Consider the following 25,606-nt stretch of genomic DNA (forward strand, 5'->3'; position numbering starts at 1 on the left):
TGCATGACAACTGCATAATGGCCAGGAGGGAGGAAATGTAAGGAGGCTACTGCTAAGTTCCTCATGCTATCCATGAAGTGCCTAATACTGCTTGAAGGTAGGCTATGAGAAGTAAAGATGTTTACTCTAAACCCTAAAGCAACCACTAAACATACAAAACAAAAAACTATAGCTGACCAGGCATGGCGGCTCGTTCCTGTAATCCCAGCACTTTGGGAAGCTGAGGCCAGTGGATCACTTAAGGTCAGGAGTTCGAGACCAGCCTGGTCAACATGGTGAAACCCCATCTCTACTAAAAATATAAAAACTAGCCAGGCATGGTGGCACATGCTTGTAGTCCCAGCTACTCCAGAGGCTAAGGCAGGAGAATCGCCAGAACCCAGTGAGCCAAGATTATACCACTGCACTCCAGCCTGGACGACAGAGTGAGACTCCATCTCAAAAAAAAAAAAGTTATAGCTAATAAGCTAACAAAGGAGTTAAAATGGAACATAAAAGGCACTTAATCCAAAAGAAAGCAAAAAGTAGAGTAAAGGGAACAAAAACCAGATGAGACAAACAGAAAACTAACAGCAAGATGCTAGATTAAGAGCCAACAACATCATACATTATATCAAATTAGAAAGCATAAGACCGACTATTTGATAGCACAACAGGGTGACTGTAAGTCTTAAATAACTTAAAGATATAACTGGATTGTTTATAATGCAAAGGATAAAGCTTCAGAGAATGAATACCCCATTCTCCATGATGTGCTTATTTCACATTGCATACCTGTATCAAAATATTTCATGTACTCCATAAATATATATACCTACCACGTGCCCACAATAATTTTAAATGATAAAAAATTTTAAATAAATTGCATTAAATAGAAATGACCTAAATATTCCAATTAAAAGACAGAGATTGACAGATTGGACACAACTATATGCTCCCTACAAGAACTCCCCCTTAAATATAAAGGCACCAATAGGTTAAAACTAAAAGGACATGAAAAGATATATGTTAATATTAATCAAAATGGATCTAGAGCAGCTATATTAATATTAAGGTAGATTTCAGAGCAAAGAATACTATCTGGGATAAAGAGAGCCATTTAACAATGACTGAGTAAGCAATTCATCACGGGGACATAAAAATTCTAAGTCTTCATGCACCTAAATAACAGACCTTCAAAATACATGGAGGAAAAACTGACAGAACTGGAAAGAGAAAACAAAACAATTATAGTTGGCTATTTCAAAACCTCTTTCTCAATAATTGCCAGAACAGTTCATGGAAAATCAATAAAGATAAAGAAGATTTGAACAATGCTATCAACCAGTATGACCTAATTAAGATTTCTGTAACATTCTACCCAACAACAGCAAAGCACATATACTTCTAAGGTGTACACAGAATATTTTCCAAGAGAGATCATAGCTGAATCATAACAGGAGTCTCTATAGATATTCAAATCATACAGATATAGGGTTCCATAAATGAGAATCTGGAACAACTTAAGGAGTCTATAAAGATGGACAATATAGCCGGGCATGGTGGCTCACGCCTGTAATCCCAGCACTTTAGGAGGCTGAGGTGGGCAGATCACAAAGTCAGGAGATCGAGACCATCTGGCTAACACGGTGAAACTCCATCTCTAATAAAAATATTAAAAATTAGCCAGGCGTGGTGGTGGGCACCTGTAGTCCCAGCTACTCGGGAGGCTGAGGCAGGAGAATGGTATGAACCTGGGAGGCGGAGCTTGCAGTGAGTCCATTGCAGATGGACAATATAAAGTAAAAAAAGAAAAGCAATTAGAATCTCCAAGGCTTGTCAATCTTACACTTTAAAATTTAGTATAATTTCCACTTTCCAGTCAAGCATGTAAAAAGCTTGATGGTTATCACTCTATCCTAACAACAAGTAAAAAGCTGAACACACTGAAAAATCAGGAACTCTTCCTAGGTCCATTAAAGTGAGGTCACAGGGCAAACTGCCGACCCAGCACTGGAGAGACTGACAGGTGGACAGAAACTCAGAACGGACAGGGGCAGAAACCCAGAAGAAACTTCTATGGGACCAGGAGTGAGGTGGGAAACCTGAACTGTAACTGACAATTTGCTGGAGGGTCAGTGTGGACACCTCTGTTAGTTAAAACTCCAGGGTGGGGGGCTGTGTGCCACACTTCTGTGAGTTCTACCTCCTGGAGCTCCAGCAGGTTCTCACAGTGAATACCACAGGAAAATCACCTTGTGCTTCAACAGGAAGAGGGGAAAAGTAACTACTTGGAAATATAAAGGGCGTGCTGTTCCTTCCTAAGAGGACGTGACCTCAGGAGAAAGTATTGAACCAGAGCCGAAACTACTGGAGTTTATCAGAACCTATCTAACCTAGAGGAAGGGAAATACAGTTTGATTTAGCCTTCTGGTGGGGGAGGAAAATAACACAACTTAGCCCCTTCCAGCCATTCTGTCCCACATAAGGTGGGAGGTGAGGGACACGGAGGGGCACCTGAGAAGCGTGCAGCCCAAGGGTACAGGCTCCCTAGAAGACTGAGTCTAATCACAGGGCTCTAGACATTTCCCTCTCTCTACCCCTCCTACCACATCATTAAAGGCCCATTTATATGGTATCAAAATAACCAATTAAAACCACAAGTGGTAGAAGAAGAGTAGAAGTCAAAAGATGAACAAAAAAACAAGGGCAATAAATCAAAGACGGTAATAGGCTTGGCAGACAGTAATCCAACTCCAGTTACGTGCCACATGCCAACCTTCCATCAGCGACAGACCATGTATACGATGGTGGTCTCATAAGATTTTAATGAAGATGAAAAACTCCTATTGCCTAGCAACATCATACCATAATCACTACCTTTTCTATGTTTAAATTGATTTAGATAACACAAATAGTTACCATTGTGTTACAGCTGCCTACGGCATTCAATACAGTAACATGCTGTACAGGTTTGTGGCCTAGGAGCCATAGGCTATACCATATCACCTATATGTGTAGTAGGCCGCACCACGTAGGTTGCTGTAAGTACACCCTATTATGTTTGCACACCAATATCACTTAATGATGTATTTCTCAGAACACATTCCATCAGTAAGCAACACACGACTGTATATAAATAATCACTTTAAACCCAACGGTCCTGTGAAAGTTAATTATACAAACTAGTTCATTCTTTCATCTCCAACTAAATCAGAGTCGAGAGGCCAGAGGAAAAGTACTCGAGGCACAGAGCACTTTCTTGGCCCCTCTGTTGAGGTGCACTGCCAGAATCCCAACACCAGTTTTACCTGGTAGCTGCTGAAATAACCTGCCACGACTTTAAGATTAGTTTTACCTACTGCCATCACCTACCAATCAGAGCTTGCCAGCTCCCAAAAGCTTCTCTAGTGTCAATGAGCTTCCTTTCAAAACAGTATGTAAGATTTCTCTAATAAAACTCATAACCTTCTCTTTTCAACAAATGGTGCTGGAACCATCCACATGCAGAAAAATGACTCTGAACACAGACCTTATACCCTTCACAAAAATCAACTCAAATGGATCTAAATGAAAAATGCAAAATACAAAACTCCTAGAAAATAACACAGGAGAAAACCTTACGACCCTGGAGTATGGCTTAATGGGCTTTTTTTTTTGAGATGGAGTTCGCTTGTCACCAGGCTGGAGGCAGTGGCCGGATCTCAGCTCACTGCAAGCCTCACCCAGGCTACACCCATTCTCCTGCCTCAGCCTCCCAAGCAGCTGGGACTACAGGCTCACCTCGGCCTGCTTTGGCTTCTTTTTGTATTTTTTTTTTGAGACGGAGTTCTTGCTCGTAGCCTGGCTGAGGCAGTGGTCGATTCAGCTCACTGCAAGCTCACTTCCCGGTTTACCATTCTTCCTCTGCCTCAGCCTCCCAAGTAGCTGGGACTACAGGCTCTTCACCTCGCCTCTCGGGCAAGCTTCTTGTATTTTAGTAGAGACGGGTTTCACGGTGTTAGCCAGGATGGTCTCGGGACTTCCTGACCTCATGATCCGCCTGCCTCGCCTCCCAAAGTGCTGGGATTACAGGCTTGAGCCACTGGCCGCCGTATTTTTTTTATAGACGGGTTTCACCGTTAGCCAGGATGGTCTCATCTCTGACTCGATCCGCCTGGCTCGCCTCCCCAAAGTGCTGGGATTACAGAGGTTGATCAGCCACCAGCCGGTGTGATGGCTTTTAGAGACAACAACACCAAAGGCACAATCCATGAAAGAAGCAACTGATCAGCTGGACTTCATTAACACTGAACACTTCTGCTCTGTGAAAGATATTGTCAAGAGAATGAGAGACAAGTCACACACTGGGAGGAAATGTTTGCAAAGGACACATGTAAAAAAAGGATTGTTATCCAAAATATGCAAAGGACTCCTAAAACTCAACAATAAGAGGACAAATAAGTCAATTTAAAATAGGCAAATTTTTGCCAGGCGCGGTGCGTGGCTCATGCCTGTAATCCCAGCACTTTGGGAGGCCAAGGCAGGCGGATCATTTGAGGTAGGTAGATCACTTGAGCTCAGGAGTTCGAGACCAGCCTGGCCAACATGGTAAAACCCCGTCTCTACTGAAAATATACAAACTAGCCAGGCATGGTGGTGGGCACCTTAATCCCAGCTACTCGGGGGGCTGAGGCAGGAGGCTTGAACCTGGGAGGCAGAGGTTGCCATGAGCTGAGATCACACCACTGCACTCCAGCCTGGTTGACAGCGCACGACTCCATCTCTAAATTAATAAATAAATAAGGAAATCCTGAAGAGACATCTCATCTGAGAAGATATACCAACAGCAAATAAGCATATGAAAAGATGCTCACGTCGTATGTCATTAGAGACATGCAAATTGAAATGATATTCCACTACACCCATATTAGAATGACCAAAATCCAGAACACATTCTGCAAAATAACATGTCTGTAATCTTCCAAAGAGCAAGGTCATGAAAATCAAGGAGACCCAGGAAATGTCCCAGAGGAGAGACTAAAGAAACGTGTTCTCTCAATGAAACAAGTGATGCTGAACGACGTCTCTTTGCTATAAAGGGAGTATTAGGATAATCAGCAAAATCTGAATGGTGCCTGGGAGTTACATGATCACAACATTCAATGTTAATCTTCACACTCTGATCATCGTATTGTGGATATTTTTGAGAATGTCCTCCTTTCTAGGAAAAACTCAAGTATTGCGGAATCAGGTTGGCAACTTATTCTCAAATGGTTTAGGGAAAAAGTAATTTGTAATACTCTCCAACTTTTCTGTAAGTTTGTAATTATTGTAAAATAAAAAATGTACTGAGAAGATGGATGTAAACTCTATGGAAGCAGAGACTTTGTTTCCCTCCTAAGAATCCCTAGAAAAGCACCTGACAGTGAGGGCTTCATAAATAACTGATGAATGAATGAATATGGGTTAGGGGCATGAGAGCGAACTTGCCCTAGAAATCAAGACAATGTCTAAAGTTAACAAGCCTAGTAACAGTAAAATATACATAATTATTTTAAAATCTGGAGATAACTACCAAAATAAGTAACTTTAAAAAGTGAGTTTATCTCTAGGGGACATTCTGGGGTAAGAAGAGGTTGCAAATAAAAAAATTATTTTTCACTGTAGCCCTTCTGTAATATGTGATTGTTTGATCAAGTATTAGCAAATCAAGTATTAGCAAAGTATTATACTTTGATTCTTAAAAATATTAGGCAACTTCAAAGAGAAACACCAAAAACTAACTGAAATATAACTGAAGTACCTTCTCACAATAATTAAAGGAAAGTGAAATCTGTACTTAGAAAAGTAACATCTAATAATTCTGTTTTTTACATGCCAATTCAGTCACACCTCACATTATCTTTTTTTTGTTTTTGTTCACCATAACCTTTTCCTTTTCAAAGATAAGCATAGTTCATTCTAGTACTGACTGTAATAAGCAGGAAACAATTACTGCCCAGCAAGCTGGGACTCCTGAAAGTAATTTTGACATATCACGCAATGGAAAGCCACGTGATAATTAAACACAATGATGTAGTGCCTGGTATTTTTATTCCTCCAATGGAAAAAGAACATAAACAGAAAGAATACACTCCCATCAACAACAGGTTCTACTTTCTGCTGTAATTCTCACCTGAGGATCCCCTACAAGAGGCATATGAGAATCTGGGGCAGAGGCCACATGTGCTGAGGCTGCCACAGGTCAGGCGCTGAGCCAAGCATACTGCACGATGGCCCAGTTCAGCAACTCCCAGGGGGATGGTAACGACACCTCCCCATGTCCCAGAGAAGGAAGCAGCCTGACACCCTGATAGTCTCACATCAGAGTCTATGTCCTTAAACACATTCTACCAGATATATCTGACCTACAAAGGGGTTCAGCCATATACTAAGTAAAATACACTACAAAGAGGATCCCATTTCTGTGAAATAAAAATTTTACAAATACCCTCTGGAAAACTTCGGAAAGAAAGGTATTTTATTTTATTTTATTTTATTTTATTTACTTTATTTTATTTTATTTTATTTTTTATTTTTGAGCCAGAGTCTCACTCTGTCGCCCAAGTTGGAGTGCAGTGGCACAATCTTGGTTCACTGCAACCTCTGCCTCCTGGGTTCAAGTGATTCTCCTGCTGCAGCCTCCTTTGAGGCCAGGAGTTTGAGGCTGCGGTGAGCTGTGATCACACTACTGCAATCAAGCCTGGGCAACAGAGCGAGACCCTGTCTCAAAAAAAAAAAAAAAAAAAAAAAAAATTCCCAGACGGAGACATGCTAGAACTCCAGGAGCCTTCTAGTCTTCCCCTACCTCCCACTTCATGTACAGATGGGCAGATGCAGGCTCTTGGAAGGTCAAGGCTCCCATCAAGCCAGTGGTGGACTCAGGATTAGAACACATATCTCCTGGCTTCTAGCCCCAAGCTTGTTCTCTCCACACTGTGTTGCCACCCTTACCGTCAATGCAAAAGAGTCTACAGGGTTCACTCCTCCTTTTTACATTCTAGTTTCTCATTTCATCATGTAGCAAATAAGTTCTTGAGTAGCTGGGACTACAGGCACACGCCACCATGACTGGCTAATTTTTGTATTTTTAGCAGAGATGGGGTTTCACCATGTTGGCCAGGCTGGTCTCAAACTGCTAACCTCAGGTGATCCACCTGTGTCGGTCTCCCAAAGTGCTGGGATTACAGGCATGAGTCACCGTGCCCGGCCTTTTATTTTATTTTATTTTATTTTGTTTTCTGAGACAGAGTCTTACTCTGTCACCCAGGCTGGAGTGCAATGACACAATCTTGGCTCACTGCAACCTCCACCTCCCAGTTCAAGCCATTCTCCGGCCTCAGTCTCCGGAGTAGCTGGGACTACAGGCATGCACAACCACACCCGGCTAATTTTTGTAGTTTTAGTAGAGATGGGTTTTCACTATATTGGCCAGGCTGCTCTTGAAATGCCAGCCTCAAGTGATCTGCCAGCCTTGACCTCCCAAAGTGCTGGGATTACAGGTGTGAGCCACTGCACCTGGTCCCGACTCTACAATTTTAAAAAGTAGGCAGTGAGATGACAGGTTTTTACAATTTGGGTTATTGATAGCAGCAAAAGGCAGTCAAATGCCTAGGGAGATAGGGGTGGGTCCCTGGTGAAACCCAATTTTCAAGCAGAAACCAGTTTAAAGCTCAGCTACAAGTCTCGGGTAATATACACACTGGATTGAGAAACTGTTTTCCTGTTTGGCATTATTTCCTCTGAGTGATCTCTACCTCCTACTTATTTCATATACACCTACTCTTTCCTAGTTGGTTTTCTACACTGTCATACCCACCTTTGAGTGGTGTGTTTGGTTTAACCTTTTTTGCATATTCACTAACCAATCAGCATACACTCTCCATTCTGAGTCCATAAAAAGTTCCAGCCTGGCCACACTGAGACAGAAACCACCTGTCCAAGAAGAATGAGGTTACACTGAGAGCTGTTCCATCGCTCCATAAAATTCTCCTCTGCCCATCCTCACTCTTCTAACTGGCAGCATAACCTTATTCTTCTTGGACACAGGACAAGAGCTTGGGAACCGCCAAATGCAGATACAATCTATAGCACAGGTGGGCTGAGTGGGTAGGGAGCCTCCAGCGGCCAGGCCCAGGGCTGAGCAAGGCCCAGGTCGGGGACAGGGTGGGCACTGCCAGCCATGAAGGACTCTCTGGTTGGCAGAGTGGCTGAGAAAAATCCTTTGCATCCTTCCTTCTCTATGATGAGCAACATTAACAAAGTAATTGAAAATAATTTGAAGTACAGGGAATATTTTAGTTGGCTAAAGCTTTAATGTAGTTGTGGTTTACTACAGATGCACATGAAATATTACACCCACAGGTATCAGTAAGTCCTCACTTGACTCATCAATAGGTTCTTGGAAACCATGGATTTAAGGGAAACAAAGTACAGTAGGCCCTCAAATTGAGTTGCTTTGTTCAAGGTTGCTTCGTTTCACTTTGTTTCACTGAAGTCAGTTTCCAAGAACCTATCCAAGACATGAAGTGAGGCCTTCCTAGACACACATCCAGCATAGGAATGAAATGGTGGAGGAGCCACCACAGAGGGTGAGCCAGGCATCAACGGGGCTGACACATTTCACCCTCACCCAGCAATTCCAATTCATAAAATATCTTGAAGACTGGAATTAAAAACTATGTATTTCTGCCCTCATAAGCAAGTCTTCCCTATTTTTACGCATCCTGTTGCCTAAGTGAAAAATCAATCATAAATACATATGTACACTCTGAGGACAGATAATGATTACTGGTCAATGGCTAGGCTGGAAAAAAATCAGTCCTGCACATGAACAGGTGCCTGTTACTTTCTTTACATGACAGTAAAATTTCTAAGTATGAAATGCAGGACACGTGATCTCTTTCAGCATCTACATCACAGATTGGTTACACTAAATTAAGAAAAGAGGGAGAATTACCATAGCCCTTCTAGACAACCTTTCTAATCTTTAAAAAGCTAAGAATACTTTTTTCATGCTGCCTATGAAATAAACCACATTAGCAGAACTCACCCGGTGCTGTGGCTGTTGGCCTGAGGTCACCGACAATACCCCTGCGCCATGTATGCTGCAGAGATTGTGCCAGAAAATTTAAACCATGTGAATCTGATAGAAAGAATAAATTTCAGAATTAAAGCATGAAATAAAACCCCAAATAAAAATGTGAACTTGTTAGTACACTACTTCTGCTCTTGCTTTTGCTCTGAGGTTACAGGACACCTGACTAAGGGACACAAGGCGAGGGGACTAAAAACCGGATGTGGACAGAAATGTCAGAAATTGTTTCCACAGTCCGTGACTAGCTCTTATATTTTCATGCTAAGGGTTATTTGTGATAAATAGCTCTTTTTAAAAGTATCTAAAAGTCTAAATACTCAAAATCTTGTTTTGTTAGTATCTCTAAATTACAAACATTTGGACTTCTAACAACATAACTCAATGTTAATAAGAAATTGAGGGCAGTTTTTTTCCTGGTCTAATAAACACAAACTGTGGCACTTTAGGACCTTAAAATCTGTCATAGCCTCATCAGGATTAAACTTTAAATATTAAACAGAGTCCAAGTCTTTGTCTCCATGTGGGGAAAAGTCTGTACAACTTATATCTATCACTAAGATTACTAATAAAACAATGTACGGGAAATTGATATGATGAGAATCTACTCACCTTCCATTCCTTGAACATCTTTTCCTTGCAAAAACATTGGCCAGAGTGTAAGTGCTGGATTGAGTTTATTGAAGGAGGGTGCTGATTTTATATTCAATCTTGGTTTTTCTAAATATTGAAGGTTTTTATTCTTTGTAGGTGATATATAACAAGCATAGTTCTTTGCAACAAGATCATCATTAACACAAACCTGTAAAATTTTAAACATTTCGTGAATAAGACAAATACAGTCAAGCAATTTTAAAGGAAATATTCCAAACTTAACCCCAAAGTTCTATCTTCAGAGAAATTATTTTATAGAACATAATCTGATAGAAACAGATTTGACTCCTGCTCTGGTAAACCAATTACTTCCCACCAATCCTGATGAAGAAAAACAGAAAGCATCTGTGTGAAACACAAGAGATGTCTTCTTGGACATAAGCACTGTAGTGCTAAAACTACCTGGCCAGGCAAAAACCTGGTGGGAGGACAGAGACAAAACACGAACCATAAAAGGAAAACCTGTTACACTGGATTTGCTCAGAATTTTAAATTTCTGCTCTTCAAGAGAATAAAGAGATGAGGCAAAATTATTTTAAAATCAAGTATCCAGATGACATGTATCCAGAATATATAAGGAACTCACAAAACTCAATAAAACGAAAACAACACAATTAAAGTATGTGCAAACAATCTGAATGTCTGCTTCATCAAATTCTGAAGATTGCAAATAAGCATTTAAAACCATCATTAGTCATTAGGGAAATGCAAATTTAAACCACAATGAGGTGCCACTGCACACTTGGCAGAATGTTTACACAAGAGACATGGAGGAACTGGAATTCTCATTGCTGAGGCGAAGGTAAAATAGTCTACCACTTTGGAAAACAATATGGCAGTTTCTTAACACCTACAATATGATCCAAAAGTTTGACTCCTAGGTAATGTTCAAGAGAAATGAAAGCACAGGTCCACAGGAAGACTTGTACATGAATATCTATAAGGGCCCTATGGCCACAACCCAAATATCCATCAACGAGTTAATGGGTAAATACACTATAGTATATCCACACAATGGAAGAGGACTTGGCAACAAAAGGAACAAATATGGATGCATCTTAAAATAATTTTGCCAAATGAAAGAAGCCAGACCAAAAAACAAAACACCCTGGGACATATCCTGGTGCCACCTTTGGGAGCTGGTAAAGGATTGCTGGCCTACATGCTTTTCCTCTGGCAGTTATGATCTCATGCATCCACTATAAGCTCTCTCGGCTAAGCACGAACCTCCCTGCCTGCTGCACTTTAAAGTAAGACCAACATGGAGAAACCCCATCTCTACTAAAAATACAAAATTATCCGGGCGTGGTGGCATATGCCTGTAATCCCGGCTACTTGGGAAGGCTGAGGCTGGAGAACTGCTTGAACCCAGGAGGCAGAGGTTGCGGTGAGCTGAGATCACGCCATTGCACTCCAGCCTGGGCCACCAGAGCAAAATTCCGTCTCCAAAAAAAAAAAAAAGAAAAGAAAAAAAATAGAGTCATTATCAGCATACAACCTACACGGTTAGAAAGAGACCTACTTTTGAAAAGCAAGAAGAAAGCAAGTTTATACAGAATTTATTTAAAAAAAAGATGTCTTATAAGACTGGTCCTTACAGGATAGGTCTCTTAAGTATGAATTTTTTTTAAAAAAATGATTGGTTCTGTAGCCAATATTTTGGTAGGGTTTTTTTTGTTTGTTTTTGAGACAGGGTCTTACTCTGTCACACAGACTGGAATGCAGTGCTGTCATCTTGGCTCACTGCATTCTCTGCCTCCCAGGCGCAAGCAATCCTCCCACTTCAGCCTTCCAAGTAGCTAGGACTACAGGTGCAAGCCATCACACCTAGCTAATTTTTGTATTTTTTGTAGAGACAAGGTTTCACCATGTTGCCCAGGATGGTCTCAAACTCCAGAGCTCAAGCAAGCCACCCACATCAGCCTCCCAAAGCGCTGGGATTAAACAGGTGTAAGCCAAACCTTTGGGCGATTTTGGTATTTTTACTAAGTTACAAAATAAGTAATGAAAAGTCATAGGTAAAATGAACCAGGATGTGGGGAATCCAAAATGCAATATAAGCAGTAACAAATGAACCCCATTACAAAAGAATAACATAATCACACTGAAGAAGGTGCGAAAGAGAAAAAACAACCTAAGTAACTTTGGCAGACAGTATTTTGGCTGCATAATGTGAAGGCTGAATACAAATTTTGTTTTCACAGGAGTGTGGGTTAGCAATCCTGAAATTACTTAATGTAAATACATGGATGAGTCAAATACGTAGACTGCAGCCAAAGAGAGTAGGTTTCTCACTGTTGGAGAAGGGGGTTAAGAATAAGGGATCAGGCATGGTGGTGTGTGCTTATAGTCCCACCTACTTGAGAGGGTGTGGCTGGAGGATCACTTGAGCCCAGGAATTCCAGGCCAGCCTGAACAACATAGCAAGACCCTGTCTCAAAAAAATAAATGAATAAATAAGGAAAGGAGACAGTTAGAATGAACCCCATGGTACTGGATTCAAATCAGAAGTATCAAAGCTCTTAATATGTGTACAGATGGATATAGAAATATAGATTTGTGTGTGCATGGGAATAAGTACATACATACATTTCATAATATTTTCTGCTGAGAGGACCTATGATCATGACACTCCAGTTGGAACAAGCACACCAAGGTGGGCGGATCACAAGGTCAGGAGATCGAGACCATCCTGGCTAACACGGTGAAACCCTATCTCTACTAAATATACAAAAAATTAGCCAGGCGTGGTGGCAGGCGCCTGTAGTCCTAGCTACTCAGGAGGCTGAGGCAGGAGAATGGCATGAACCCAGAAGGCGGAGCTTGCAGTGAGCAGAGATCACGCCAGTACACTCCAGCCTGAGTGATTCCATCTCAAAAAAAAAAAAAAAAAAAAAAAAAAGAAGTGGCTGATTCTAGGGCTAGGGCTGGCAAATAACAAAATGATAAACATTGTGGCACAGAGAGTAAAGAGGGTTCAAGTAATGATGGGGCACACTGAAAGTATACAAAAGCCCCTTTGAAGGAGCATCTAATGGCCAGAATCCAATGCAATGTGAGCAAGGCAATAATGATAGTCATAGATTAGAACTCCCCAAATAAAATACATTTCCAAAAGTCCATATTAATGCAAATTATCAAATAATTAATATATGGGGGAGGAGGGAGGGTTCTTTGGTATAAAATTCCAATTAAAAATGCAGAAGGGGGCCAGGCGTGGTGGCTCACGCCTGTAATCCCAGCACTTTGGGAGGCCGAGGCGGGTGGATCACCTAAGGTCAAGAGTTCGAGACCAGCCTGGCCAACATAGTAAAACCCCATCTCTACTAAAAATACAAAAAATTAGCCGGGTGTGGTGGTGGGCACCTGTTATCCCAGCTACTCTGGAGGTTGAGGTAGGAGAATTGCTTGAACCTGGGAGGCGGAGGCTGCAGAGAGCCAAGATTGCACCATTGCACTCCAGCCTGGGCAACAAGAACGAAACTCTGTCTAAAAAAAAAAAATGCAGAAGGGGGCCAGGCGTGATGGCTAACGCCTGTAATCCCAGCACTTTGAGAGGCTGAGGCGGGCAGATCACTTGAGGTCAGGAGTCTGAGACCAGCCTGAACAACTTGGTAAAACCCCGTCTCTACTTAAAACATAAAAATTAGCTGTGCGTGGTGGCGTGTGCCTGTAATCCCAGCTACTCAGGAGACTGAGGCAGGAGAATCACTTGAACCCGGGAAGTAGAGGTTGCAGTGAGCTGAGATTGCACCACTGCACTCCAGCCTGGGCGACAGCGCGAGACTCCATCTCAAAAACAATAAATAAATAAATAATAAAAATTAAAAATGTAGAAGGGGCTGGGCGTGGTGGCTCACACCTGTGATCCCAGCACTTTGGGAGGATAAGGCAAGAAGACTGCCTGTTGAGACCAGCCTGGGCAACATAATGAAATCCCGTCTCCACAAAAAATTACATGGGCGTGGTGGTGCACACCTGTAGTCTCAACTACTTGTGAAGTTGAGGAAGGAGGATCCCTTGGGCCCAGGAGGTTGAGGCTGCAGCAAGCTACAATTGTGCTACTGTACTCCAACCTAGGAGACAAAGAGAGACAGACAGGAGGGGAGGGGAGAGGAGAAAAATGTAGAGGGAAAGATGAAACATGTATACACCACAGTAATATCTTTCTCGGCCAAGAATCATTGATGGAATGGTTATCTGCAGCCTCAAAGTAGGTCCCCACAAGATACTTACTAATTTCAAAAGGATAAAATAACACCTCTGTACAGGAAAAACCTGGCAAACACCACAGTAACCAGGTGATCAACATCCATATCACAAAATGTGGTACATATACACCATGGAATACTATGCAGCCATAAAAGGGAACAAGATTGTGCCCTTTGCAAGGACATGGATGGAGCTAGAAGCCATTATCCTCAGCAAACTAATGCAGGAACAGAAAAACACTGCATGTTCTCACTTATAAGTGGGAGCTGAATGATGAGAACACATAGACACTGGGGGGAACAACACCCACTGGGGCCTGTCAGGGGGTGGGGAAGGGGGAGGGAGAGCATCAGGGAAGAATAGCTAATGGATGTTGGGCTTAATACCTAGGTCACGGGATGACCTAGGTGCAGCAAACCACCATGGAACACATTTACCTATGTAACAAACTTGCACGTCCTGCACATGTACCCCGAACTTAAAAGTTGAAGGGAAAAAACCATTCACATCACTAGTAATTAGACATACTGATGTCATAAACCCCTGCTGGGATGCACTGAGAAGGGCACAGTACCACTTCTGTGGTCTTCTTGCCAAAAATGCACAGCCTTAATACAATGATGAAAAATATCAGGCAAACCAAATTGAGGAACATTCTACAAAACCACTGGCCACTGCTCTTCCAAAGCAGTCAATGCCATGAGAGGCATGGAAGTACTGAGGAGCTGTCACAGGCCAGAGGAGGGGAAGGAGACATGACAAACAGGTGCAGTGGCGGGGGGGCGCGCGGTGCTGGAGCAGATCCTAGATGAGAGAAAGGAAATCAGCGGGGAAACTGGCAACATTCATCTGTCTGCAGGTTTTCAGTGGTATTTTATCAATGTTACTTTTCTGGTTTTAAAAACTGTACTGTGGTTTTGTGCTATGTTAACATCAGGACAACCTGGGCAAAGCATTTCCCAAAATGTCTGCACTATTTCTTCATCTCTTCTGTAAGTCTAAAACTATTTCAAAATACAATTTTTAAAAAATCCATGGTTAAGGTACCCTCCAGGGGCTCTGAGCAGTCCTGGATGTGCCCCTTCTATCCACTTCTGCCCAGTGCTGAACTATGCCCTGAGCCATCCTTCAGAGAGGGCAGAGGCCAAAATGCTAGCAGCTGGCACCTGGCAGAGGTAGGGGCTGCTCACATGTGATGTCCACTTTCTTTCTGCTTGTGATCTTAATTCTTTACAGTAAGCACATGTTACATACAGTGAGAATGTCTAGGGGGAAAGGCAGTGAACTAATGCTACAGCAAATTAGCATATTTATAAAAATCATGTTCCCTGAGAAGAAAACAACATTTCATGCTCATCACTATAGGAATAATTTCTTGGCCATTTTAAAATAAAATGCCAAAGTCATTTTTAAAAGTAATCAAAAGAAGAAAATACAGACCTAGCTAACTTCAGGTCTAAGGTAGACCTTAAGAGATTAAGACAATTTCTATGCTGTATGAACTACAGTGTTTTTCTTGGCATTTATTCTGTTTTATTAAAGTAAAATTTAAAACCATGATTAAATATTTTTAAAATACAATTCTTTCACTTACCTTTTCATCTTTTATAGTTACATAAAGGTAAACCTCAAATGTATCTTCTTCCACAGCACATAATCTGGCTTCCACCTGGGTAGTTGCTAAACAGCATAAATGAAAACACAAATTAGCTGATGTTAAAAGTATATTTGAAACAATCATGACTATTTCTCACCTAGTAACCTCTGCTAACCACTTAAGAGTGCCCAAATGGCTTCCTCGGGCAGGACCAGGGGGAGCATGTTAGGAAAAAGCACTCCTGATTGCGGAGTGGATCACGAGTCCTGTCCCTGTCAACAGGTTCCTGTGCCACCCTGTGAATACCTCCTCAAGCATAGCTCCTGGTATTCTCTTCTCCTCCACTCCTCCCAAACCCAGATTTCCAGTGCCAGGCCTTCATCTGAGGTCCGTTCTACCCTGCAAAGCCCCACGGAGTGCAGCACCCAGCTACTCCCTTAGAGACTCAAAACCCCACAGCAGCAGCATCACTGCCACCTACCGGGCGCTGTGCTAAGTCCTTTAGAAACTTTCTTTCGCTGAGTTCTTACCACTGCCTTCAAGGTAAGTACAGTGGTCACATCACAGGTGAGGAGACCAGGCTCAGAGGCTAAGTCACTTGCCTGAGCCACTGAGGACTAGATGGCCGGCCTCCTCCAGACTCGCATTCTCATCTCCCAGCAGCCCCCGTGGCTCACAGGGCCAAAACTCCAGTCCCAATGACCTCCCAGCCTCCCACTGCTCCCAGGTCAAAGGATCTGGCTCCTCCTCTACCCAGACAACGGCACAGCACAGGAGAGGGGCCAGGACCCAACGAAGTACCAGGCAGCACCCCAGGTATTTCCCACCCACCAACCCTCTCACTAAAACCAGGTATCTGACTGCCAGGGGTTAAGACAGATCCCACAAAATACACTGTTTACAGTCACTGATATAAAATAAAAAGAACAGCTGAAGACATTTTATTCATCTTAAATTAGCAGTAATGAATATTACACAATAAATATCCATTTACTATCTCTTGCTCACTAAAAATGCTAGATTTTTCATCAATTACTGGTCCAATAAAATCCATGTGAATTTATTTTGCAGCGCCGCAGCTTTTATGCAAACAGAGGCAAGCATTATTACTGTGTAAGGGTTCCCTTGTACAAACAGCCCCCTGCTGATCTTAGCTGTCAATTACTGACATCCACACCCACTAGGGGTGCAGAGTTACTGTGGCACTTGAGCTGGGAGAAGCCCCAGGGAGCTTAGGGAACTCCTCTGAGGAGGGCTGTTTGGCCAACAGGGGCATCTCCAACCCCCTCCAGCAACAGAAGCTGAGGCCTCTGTGGATGTCACTTCCAGGCAGGCTGCAGTGATCAGGCACTGGCTTACCTTTGAGAAGGTTCTGAAAGTACTGAATAGCTGCACTGTCCCACTTCTTGGCAGGTCTGGAACAGTGAACAGATGCAACTTCATTACATAAAAATCTGAGGCTAGCACACCAACAGCGTTTTGTAAACCATACACTGGACATTTCTCACACTACATATGGAACATGCGATGCAGATGATGGGGCGCCTGGCGCTGGCCCTGCTCTGGGGGTGAGGATCCCACTATATCCTGCAACATACTCTTCTCAACACTGTCAGCTGCACCGGTGCAGACTCAAAGCACAGAGGTGCCACTGAGAATGACCTGTGCTCACCACTGCACTGTCTGTCACGACACCACCATCCCCAGACAAATCAGTCTCCCCAGCCAGAACACAAGCTCCTGGGACAGGGATCCTAAGTGCGCAGCGTCTAGCACAGTCTGGCACAGAGAGGGCACAACACATGCTGGTACACCAACACCCTCACAGGCAGTCGTGGGAGAGCCAGATACTATCTTTGTTTCATTTTCGTTTTTTGAGACAGGGTCTCTCTCTGTTACCTAGGCTGGAGTGCAGTGGCGTGAACACAGCTCACTGCAGCCTTGAACTCCTGGGTTCAAGGGATCCTCTCATCTCAGCCTCCCAAGTACCTAGGACTACAGGTGTGCCACACCACACCCAGCGATTAAAAAATTTTTTTTTTATAGAGAGGGGGTCTAGCTATGTTGCCCAGCCTGGTCTCAAACTCCTGGGCTCAAGCGATCCTCCTGCCTTGGCCTCCCAAAGTGCTGGGATTACAGGCATGAGCTAACGCAGTGGGTCTCGGCTACTATAAAACTACTGTTCCTCACTCTGCTGACCCTAGCGCCCTCTCACTGGCTCCCATTTTAACCCATCATCTTGTCCTTTCTACACCTTTCTTAGGCTTTGCAAAGAAAATTGTAGGAAAAGCTGTAGAAAGTGGGGAAAGAGGAGAAACTTGGAAGCAAGGAAAAAAATAAAATGTAAGGTCAGAATGACGTTTTATGTTTCTTCTGATTTTATGTACCAGAGATGCCACCACCATCCTCCAAGAACTGTTTTAAAGATCAAATGAGATAATGTACATAGAACACTTAGCCCAGTGCCTGGATATAATCATTACTCAAAAATGTTGGTTATTTTTATTCTTATAAGAAAGATATTAAGCAATTCAAGAGAATTACAAAGGATTTATAAAAGGCAGTAAAGGCAGTGGTTCTAAAACCTTGTTACACACAAAGAATTACCTAATAATTAGCTTTTTTAAAAAAGAAAATGTAGTAGATTAGTAATAATGACAAGGCAAACAACCCAAGAGAAAACCCAATCTAACATATGAACAGGCAAATCAGCCAGTCTCTCCCTCTCTCACACAGAATAACCACATGAGTCAGTCTCTCTCCCTCTCACACACACAGAATAACCCCATCAGCCAGTCAGTCTCTCCCTCTGTCACACACACACAGAATAACCACATCAGCCAGTCTCTCCCTCTCTCACACGCACAGTAAAACCACATCAGCCAGTCTCTCTCCCTCTCTCTCTCACACACAATAATCACATGAAGACATAACCAGCTTTGCAAGTCAGAAAAATACAAATTAAATCAAAATACCATTTTCACTGAGCAAAGCCTAACGATATTCAATATTGTGTGGGAGTAATGGTGCTTTCTGTACCCCAATGATGTCAGTATAAATTGCTAGTCTTTTTAAAGGGGAATTTGACAAAATCTATAAAACTGTAATACACATGTTAAAAGGGTGTTCTGGATAAAGCACAAACACAAAGGTATCAGATGTCAAAGAAGGTGACCAAACCCAGTAGGCCCTTCCCTGAGGGCATCCTAGGATGGGTGGGGAAGGGCTCAGAAGCCCACATTTGTTCCCAGAAGGGCCCATGCAGAGGGGCAAGAAAGAGAGGACCGACTGCCTCTGAGGGGAGCTGGGCTGCACACACAGGGGCCCAATCATGCCTGGAGGCTGGGCAATGGGCCGCTCTGACAGACAGCAGTACAGGGGGCAGGGGCTGCTGAGTGCAGGAAATCCCACTCCCAGAGCCTTTTGTGAGCAGTGGGGTGGACTGGCTGGAGGGCGGCGTGGTAGGGCGCACTGGCCTCAGCAGGGACTTATCCTCACATCAGTGTAGACGCCACACCAGCCACAAGAGTGATGCACTCACCACCACCAGGAAACTGTGGGTGCTGGGGGCTGGGGTGAGTGGAGAATGGGAAGGTCACCAAACAGCCCATGAAGGCAGTTTCTGAGTTCAGAGTACACAGTGCAACATGGCATGCCAGTGGAGTCGGAACTGGGCTGTTCCCTGTGGCTTTTCCTGTCATAATGCCGTCGTCCCGGAAGCGGAGGAGAAGAGGAGCACCGGGTGGAAGGATGGGGCTGACGTCTCTACAGACCACAGGAGGCAGAAGTCAGGCTACTCGGTAGTGCTCATTCAAGACAGCAGACATGGCGCCTGCACCTGAGAGGGAAGTGCCCAGGGCAGGGATCTGGCCTGTACAAACACTAGCGATGCAGACAAACTCTAGAAAAAGGGAGCAAAGATGGGGTGCAAGGCACACGTATATATACGCCTCTAGGTCTGTGTATTTTATACAGATTTATCTGTATTCTTTTTTCTTTGAGACGGAGTCTCACTCTGTCGCCCAGGCTGGAGTACAGTGGTGCGATCTTGAATCACTGCAACCTCTGCCTCCTGGGTTCAAGCGATTCTCCTGCTTCGGTCTCCCGAGCAGCTGGGATTACAGGCGCGCACCACTGCGCCTGGCTAATTTTTGTATTTTTAGTAGAGATGGGTTTCACCATGTTGGCCAGGCTGGTCTCGAACTCCTGATCTCAAGTGATCCGCCCGTCTCAGCCTCCCCAAAGTGCTGGGATTACAGGCATGAGCCACCAGTCCTGGCCAGATTCATCCATATTCTTATGGGACTGTACTGTGCAAATGGTTTGGAAACAACCTAGTGGCTACCCAGAGGGGAATGATTAAATACAGCAAGTATGTCAACCACATCCACCCAGGAAAAAGATTAAAAGTAGAAAGAAGAGATATGTATGTTGACAAAGAGTTTCAACATACTTTTTTTTTTGAGATGGAGTTTCACTCCTGTTGCCTAGGCTGGAGTGCAGTGGTGTGATTTTGGCTCACTGCAACCTTCACCTTCTGGGTTCAAGCAATTCTCCTGCCTCAGCCTCCTGAGAAGCTGGGATTACAGATGCCCACCACCACGCCAGGCTAATTTTGTATTTTTAGTAGAGACGGGGTTTTGCCATGTTGGTCAGGCTGGTCTTGAACTCCTGACCTCAGGTGATTCCCATGCCTTGGCCTCCCAAAGTGCTGGAATTACAGGTGTAAGCCACTGCAACTGGCCTCAACATACATTCTTAATTCTGCAAATAAGACAGTATGTTCTAATTTTTGTTAAAAGCTCCACAGGGTAAGTGTGTGTAAAAGCACTGACAAAGGCCCACAAGTTCAGAGCTGGAAAAGATCACAGAGGCCTCCCAGGAGGAAGGATGTGAGCCTGGAGAAAACTGCAATGGACTCTTTTATAACGCTCCATGGGCCCAGCACAGTGGTTCGTGCCTGGAATCCCAGCACTTTGGGAGGCCAAGGTGGGAGGATCACTTAAGCCCAGAAGTTTGAAACCAGCCTGGGCAAGATAGTGAGACCCTATCTCAAAAAAAGAAAGCAAGAAGGGAGGGAGGTAGAAGAGGGGAGGGGAGGGGGAAAGAGGAGAGGGGAGTTAGCTGGGTATGGTGGTGTGTGCCTGTAGTCCTAGCTATTTGGGAGGCTGAGGTGGGAGGATTGCTGGAACCCAGGAGGGTGAAGCTGCAATGAGCCATGATCATGCAACTGCACTACAGCCCAGGCAACAGGTTGAGACCCTGTCTCAAAAAGTGTGTGTATGTGTGTGTGTGTATGTGTGTGTATACACATATGTATAATGCTCCATGATCCTATGTTTTATGAATATTTTTCTTGACAGTTAATTTATTACTTTTTATAAGTTTGAAACAAAGGCAAGAAGCACAGAGCTCAGGCCCTGTTCCAAACCCTCTCAACCACAGCCAGGTCAGACAAACACTGACTCAGAAGCCCCTCCTGAAGAACAGAGACCTCCTGCTCAGCACTTCTACAGAGGAACTGGCTTCATAGAAACATCGTGCACTTGATAGAAGGCTTTTACTAATGATTCGAAGGACTTAAGAAGCTGTACTTACACAATGTCAGTACTGTCTCGGCAGAAGTCAATGTGTAATGTGACAGGCTTTGTGCAGTACAGGCTGAATTTTTTTGCTCTATAGGGAAGCTGCATAAATGATTCTACTACAACTCGGATGCTAAAAAGTGAAACAGAAACAGCTCCATTACATAGAAAATTACATACAACATATTCCATTACAGTGCACCTATTTTATTAATATACTTAATGTAAAACAAAACACACAAACAACAATTCTTTCTGTTTCTAATATAGCCACCAACAGTGCTTGGAGACATTTGGTCGAGAGGGAAAAACGGTTTCTTGGGAGATTGGAAAAAAATCATACTCTTTTGATACATAAAGCATGGATATGGTACATAGATAGTATATCAGTGAAACTGACATTTCATGATCTAGGAGTAAGAGTTTAGGAAAAAAATGTCTTAAGAAAGCTCCTGGCCAGGCACGGTGGCTCATGCCTATAATCCCAGCCCTTTGGCAGGCTGAGTTGGGCAGATCACCTGAGGTCAGGAGTTCAAGATCAGCCTGGCCAAAATGGTGAAACCCCGTCTCTACTAAAACTACAAAAAATTAGGTGGGCATGGTGGTGTGCTCCTATAATCCCAGCTACTCAAGAGGCTGGGGCAGGAGAATCACTTGAACCTGGGAGGCAGAGTTTGCAGTGAGCTGAGATCGTGCCATTGCACTCCAGCTTGGGCAACAAAAGTGAAACTCTGTCTCAAACAAACAAGGTCTAATAAGGCTCCTTAGGTGGACAAATACTGGATACTAATGAACATACCTGTAAAGCAAATTCTATTCAAGATTTTCTAAATATCAATCTCAATATATGACCAAAATTACCTTAAAAGTTTCTGTAAATGAACAGACGTTTTAATAATTAGTATTTGCCAACTTTGCACTAAAGAGCTGCAGGACTGAGATTTTTAAATAGTAAGTTCGGCAATTTAATTTCCATTTTTCTTCAGCAAACGACAGAGCATTTTATTTTTACATTTTTTTTCTTTGTAGAGTCCGGGTCTCACTATGCTGCCCAGGCTGGTCTTGAACTCCTGGCCTCAAGTGATCCTCCTGCCTTGGCCTTCCAAAGTGCTGGGATTACAGGTATGAGCCACCACTCCTGGCTAAAAAACCACTTCAACATACTATTTCCACATGAACTGGCCTTCTTTCCAGGGTTCCTATTATGTCCTGTCTGGGCAGCCTGGCCATCTTGTGTCTCAGACAGGTTAGGGAAAGGCAGCTGCATCCATGGCCCCCTGAAGTCTCCTCAAGCTCTATTCAACCATACGATTTTCTCACCCAAAACAAACTAAATGTAAAACACCAAATGCAAAAAGAAAAGCTCCCCAAACAGTTACACACAATAATTGTTTTTGCAGTGATTATGGTCGTATGAGATGCAGGATCATAAGCTCGAATGGTACCTACTCTTACATTAAGTACTGTAAATTCCCAATGTCTGATAAGCATGTTTGCCATGAAATTCTTCTATTCAATAGACGCCTCCTGGCTGGGCACAGTGGCTTACGCCTGTAATCCCAGCATTTTGGGAGGATGAGGCAGGTGGATAACCTGAGGTTAGGAGTTCAAGACCAGCCTGGCCAACATGGCGAAACCCCGTCTCTACTAAAAATACAAAAATTAGCTGGACGTGGTGGCACGCGTCTGTAGTCCCAGCTACTTGGGAGACTGAGGCAGGAGAATCACTTGAACTGGGAGGCAGATTGCAGTGAGCCGAGATCACACCAATGCACTCCAGCCTGGGGGACAGAGTGAAACTCTGTCTCAAAAAAACAAAACAAAAAAAACAGACACCTCTTATCGCAATCAAGTCTATTTGGTATTGCTCTTTCTCAGTGAAATCAGAATTCTCATATTTATTAAACTGACATCCTCTTACTCTGGGATGGGAAACTATGGAAAAATCATCAGAAAACACCAAGACTGACTTGTTGCTGGTGTTTTCTAATGAACTATGAAGTGTGGTCCCAGAAGCAGTGAAGGCTGCACAGCGCCATCTAGGCACCAGCTCATTCTGAGCCATTTCCCAACCCCACTGATGGTCACACCCTCCCTCTCTTAAGCAGGACAACCAGGAACACCTACGTGAGTACAAGCTCTGCTCTCTGCCAGCAACACCTCTTCTGTGGAGAGAGGCATTTCTCTCTACCTCCTGGAAATGTCTTTCTTGCAGCCAAGCCTCCCTAAAGGGCATAAGGAAACTGAATACAGGCAGGAGAGCAGCCAGCAAGCAGCACCCAGGAAATGCAGAGAGCAGCCAAGAGATGCAGAGAGCACCCAGGAGATGCAGACAGTATCCCAGGGGGTGCAGAGAGTACCCAAGAGGTGCAGAGAGAACCCAGGAGGTGCAGAGAGAATCCCAGGAGGTGCAGAGAGCACCCAGGAGACGCAGAGAGTACCCAGGAGATGCAGAGAGCAGCCAGGAGATGCAGAGAGCAGCCAGGAGACGCAGAGAGCAGCCAGGAGATGCAGAGAGCACCCAGGAGATGCAGAGGGTACCCAGGAGATGCAGAGAGAACCCCAGGAAATGCAGAGAGCAGCCAGGAGATGCAGAGAGAACCCGCAGGAGATGCAGGGAGAACCCCAGGAGATGCAGAGAGCAGCCAGGAGATGCAGAGAGCAGCCAGGAGATGCAGAGAGCACCCAGGAGATGCAGAGAGCACCCAGGAGATGCAGAGAACATCACCTGAACCTGCCTGCCCTGCCAGGACAGACAGTGGCAGAGGGCCAGAGCCACCTGAGCCTTCATCCTGCCCACCTGCTTTGCCAGTCAGTAGGTGCAGACCTGAAACCCACAAAGCTCCCGTTCTTGAAGTTAAAGAACTCCAGTTTTGTCTTTTCTCAATGGTAGTGACCTCTAGCCCCATACTTTAAAATGGACATTCTCCTTTGAAACTGATATTTGTCTCTGAAAAGAGTGTAAGGTATACATACTTTTTGGATTTGACTGGAATGTTCTTGGCAAAGTCCACAAGGAAACATTCTGCCAGGTACTGGTCTGCAGAAGACATAATTGATTTGACAATGGCCCTGCACCAGCACTTTAGTTCCTCACAATAGACCACACACACCTGCAAAATAAACAGAGTTATTTTTATTTATTTATTTTTTTGAGACAGAGTATCACTCTGTCACCCAGGCTGGAGTGCAGTGGCACAATCTCAGCTCACTGCAACCTCCACCTCCCAGGTTCAAGCAATTCTCTTGCCTCAGCCTCCCAAGTAGCTGGGATTACAGGCGCCCACCACCATGCCTGGCTAATTTTTGTATTTTAGTAGAGACAGGGTTTCACCATGTTGGATAGGCTGGTCTCAAACTCCTGACCTCGTGATCCGCCCGCCTCAGCCTCCCAAAGTGCTGGGATTACAGGCGTGAGCCACCGCGCCCAGCCAACAGAAAGGTTTTTTCAGATCAATGTTAACATCTCGTCAAAGAACAAGAGCGCTAAAAGGTACTCTTAAAACCATCCCAGTCAACATTCTCCCTTACAGCAGAGGAAAGAGATGCCAGGAGGCCAGGCCTATCCAAGCTGAGTTCCTCTGCCCATAAGAAAACCTCAGGAACACAGGCCGCCTGGGTACTAGGTCACTGTTTTTCTTACTACAATCGTTTTCACTCCTTAACTGAGGACAATTTTTAGAAAGTAAAATAAGAAAAATGCATTCCTTTACCTTCTTAAATCAGGAAATAATGCTTAGGAATGATTGTCAATAATGTGTCTGCCCAACAGGAAGCTGCCACCAGACTCATCCTTCCACTCCCTTACCCATGACTCTTTTTTTTTTTTTTTTTTTTGAGATGTTGTTTTGCTCTTGTTGCCCAGGCTGGAGTGCAATGGTGCAATCTTGGCTCACTGCAACCTCCGCCTCCCAGGTTCAAGCGATTCTCCTGTCTCAGCCTCCCAAGTAGCTGGGATTACAGGTGCGTGTCACCAGGACCAGAAAATTTTTGTATTTTTTTTTTTAAGTAGAGACGGGGTTTCATCATATTGGTCAGGATGATCTCGAACTTCTGACCTCAGGTGATCCACCCGCCTCGGCCTCCCAAACTGCTGGGATTACAGGCGTAAGCCACCACGCCCAGCCTCCCTATGACTCTTATTGGCCTCTGACATTTGTTTACTATCTGTCATAACTGGACGCTGGCTCCTTGATGACATGGATTTTTGCCTGTTTTGTTTACCGCCAAATGCCCAGCACCTAGCACAGTTCCTGGCATATACTAAGTCTTCAAATATTACTTGAACCAGGCATGGTGGTGCGTGCCTGTAGTCTCAGCTACTTGGGAGGCTGAGGCAGGAGGATCGCTTGAACCCAGGAGCTGGAGGCTGCAGTGGGCCATGATCGTCCCACTGCACTCCAGCCTGGGTGGCACAGTCCGTCTCAAAAAATAACAGTAATAAAATGTTTTAAAAATAAACTA

At 44.0% G+C, this 25,606-nt stretch overlaps 1 protein-coding gene across 3 annotated transcripts in view; it reads right to left on the bottom strand.

Moving 5' to 3' along the window:
- Window positions 1–25,606, bottom strand: part of TDRD12 (tudor domain containing 12) — a 103,360-nt gene that overhangs the window by 62,246 nt on the left and 15,508 nt on the right. For all 3 annotated transcript variants that reach the window (XM_003915285.4, XM_009194091.3, XM_009194090.3), the window contains exons 3-8: window positions 24,119–24,255; window positions 21,156–21,275; window positions 16,917–16,972; window positions 15,555–15,640; window positions 9,707–9,896; window positions 9,053–9,145 (exon numbers count right to left, since the gene is read on the bottom strand). In XM_003915285.4, coding sequence (XP_003915334.4) covers window positions 9,053–9,145; window positions 9,707–9,896; window positions 15,555–15,640; window positions 16,917–16,972; window positions 21,156–21,275; window positions 24,119–24,255 — 682 coding nt within the window. The remainder of the gene's footprint in view (window positions 1–9,052; window positions 9,146–9,706; window positions 9,897–15,554; window positions 15,641–16,916; window positions 16,973–21,155; window positions 21,276–24,118; window positions 24,256–25,606) is intronic.

The sequence above is a fragment of the Papio anubis genome, chromosome 20, assembly GCF_008728515.1.
Source record: "Papio anubis isolate 15944 chromosome 20, Panubis1.0, whole genome shotgun sequence".
Taxonomy (NCBI): Eukaryota; Metazoa; Chordata; class Mammalia; order Primates; family Cercopithecidae; genus Papio; species Papio anubis.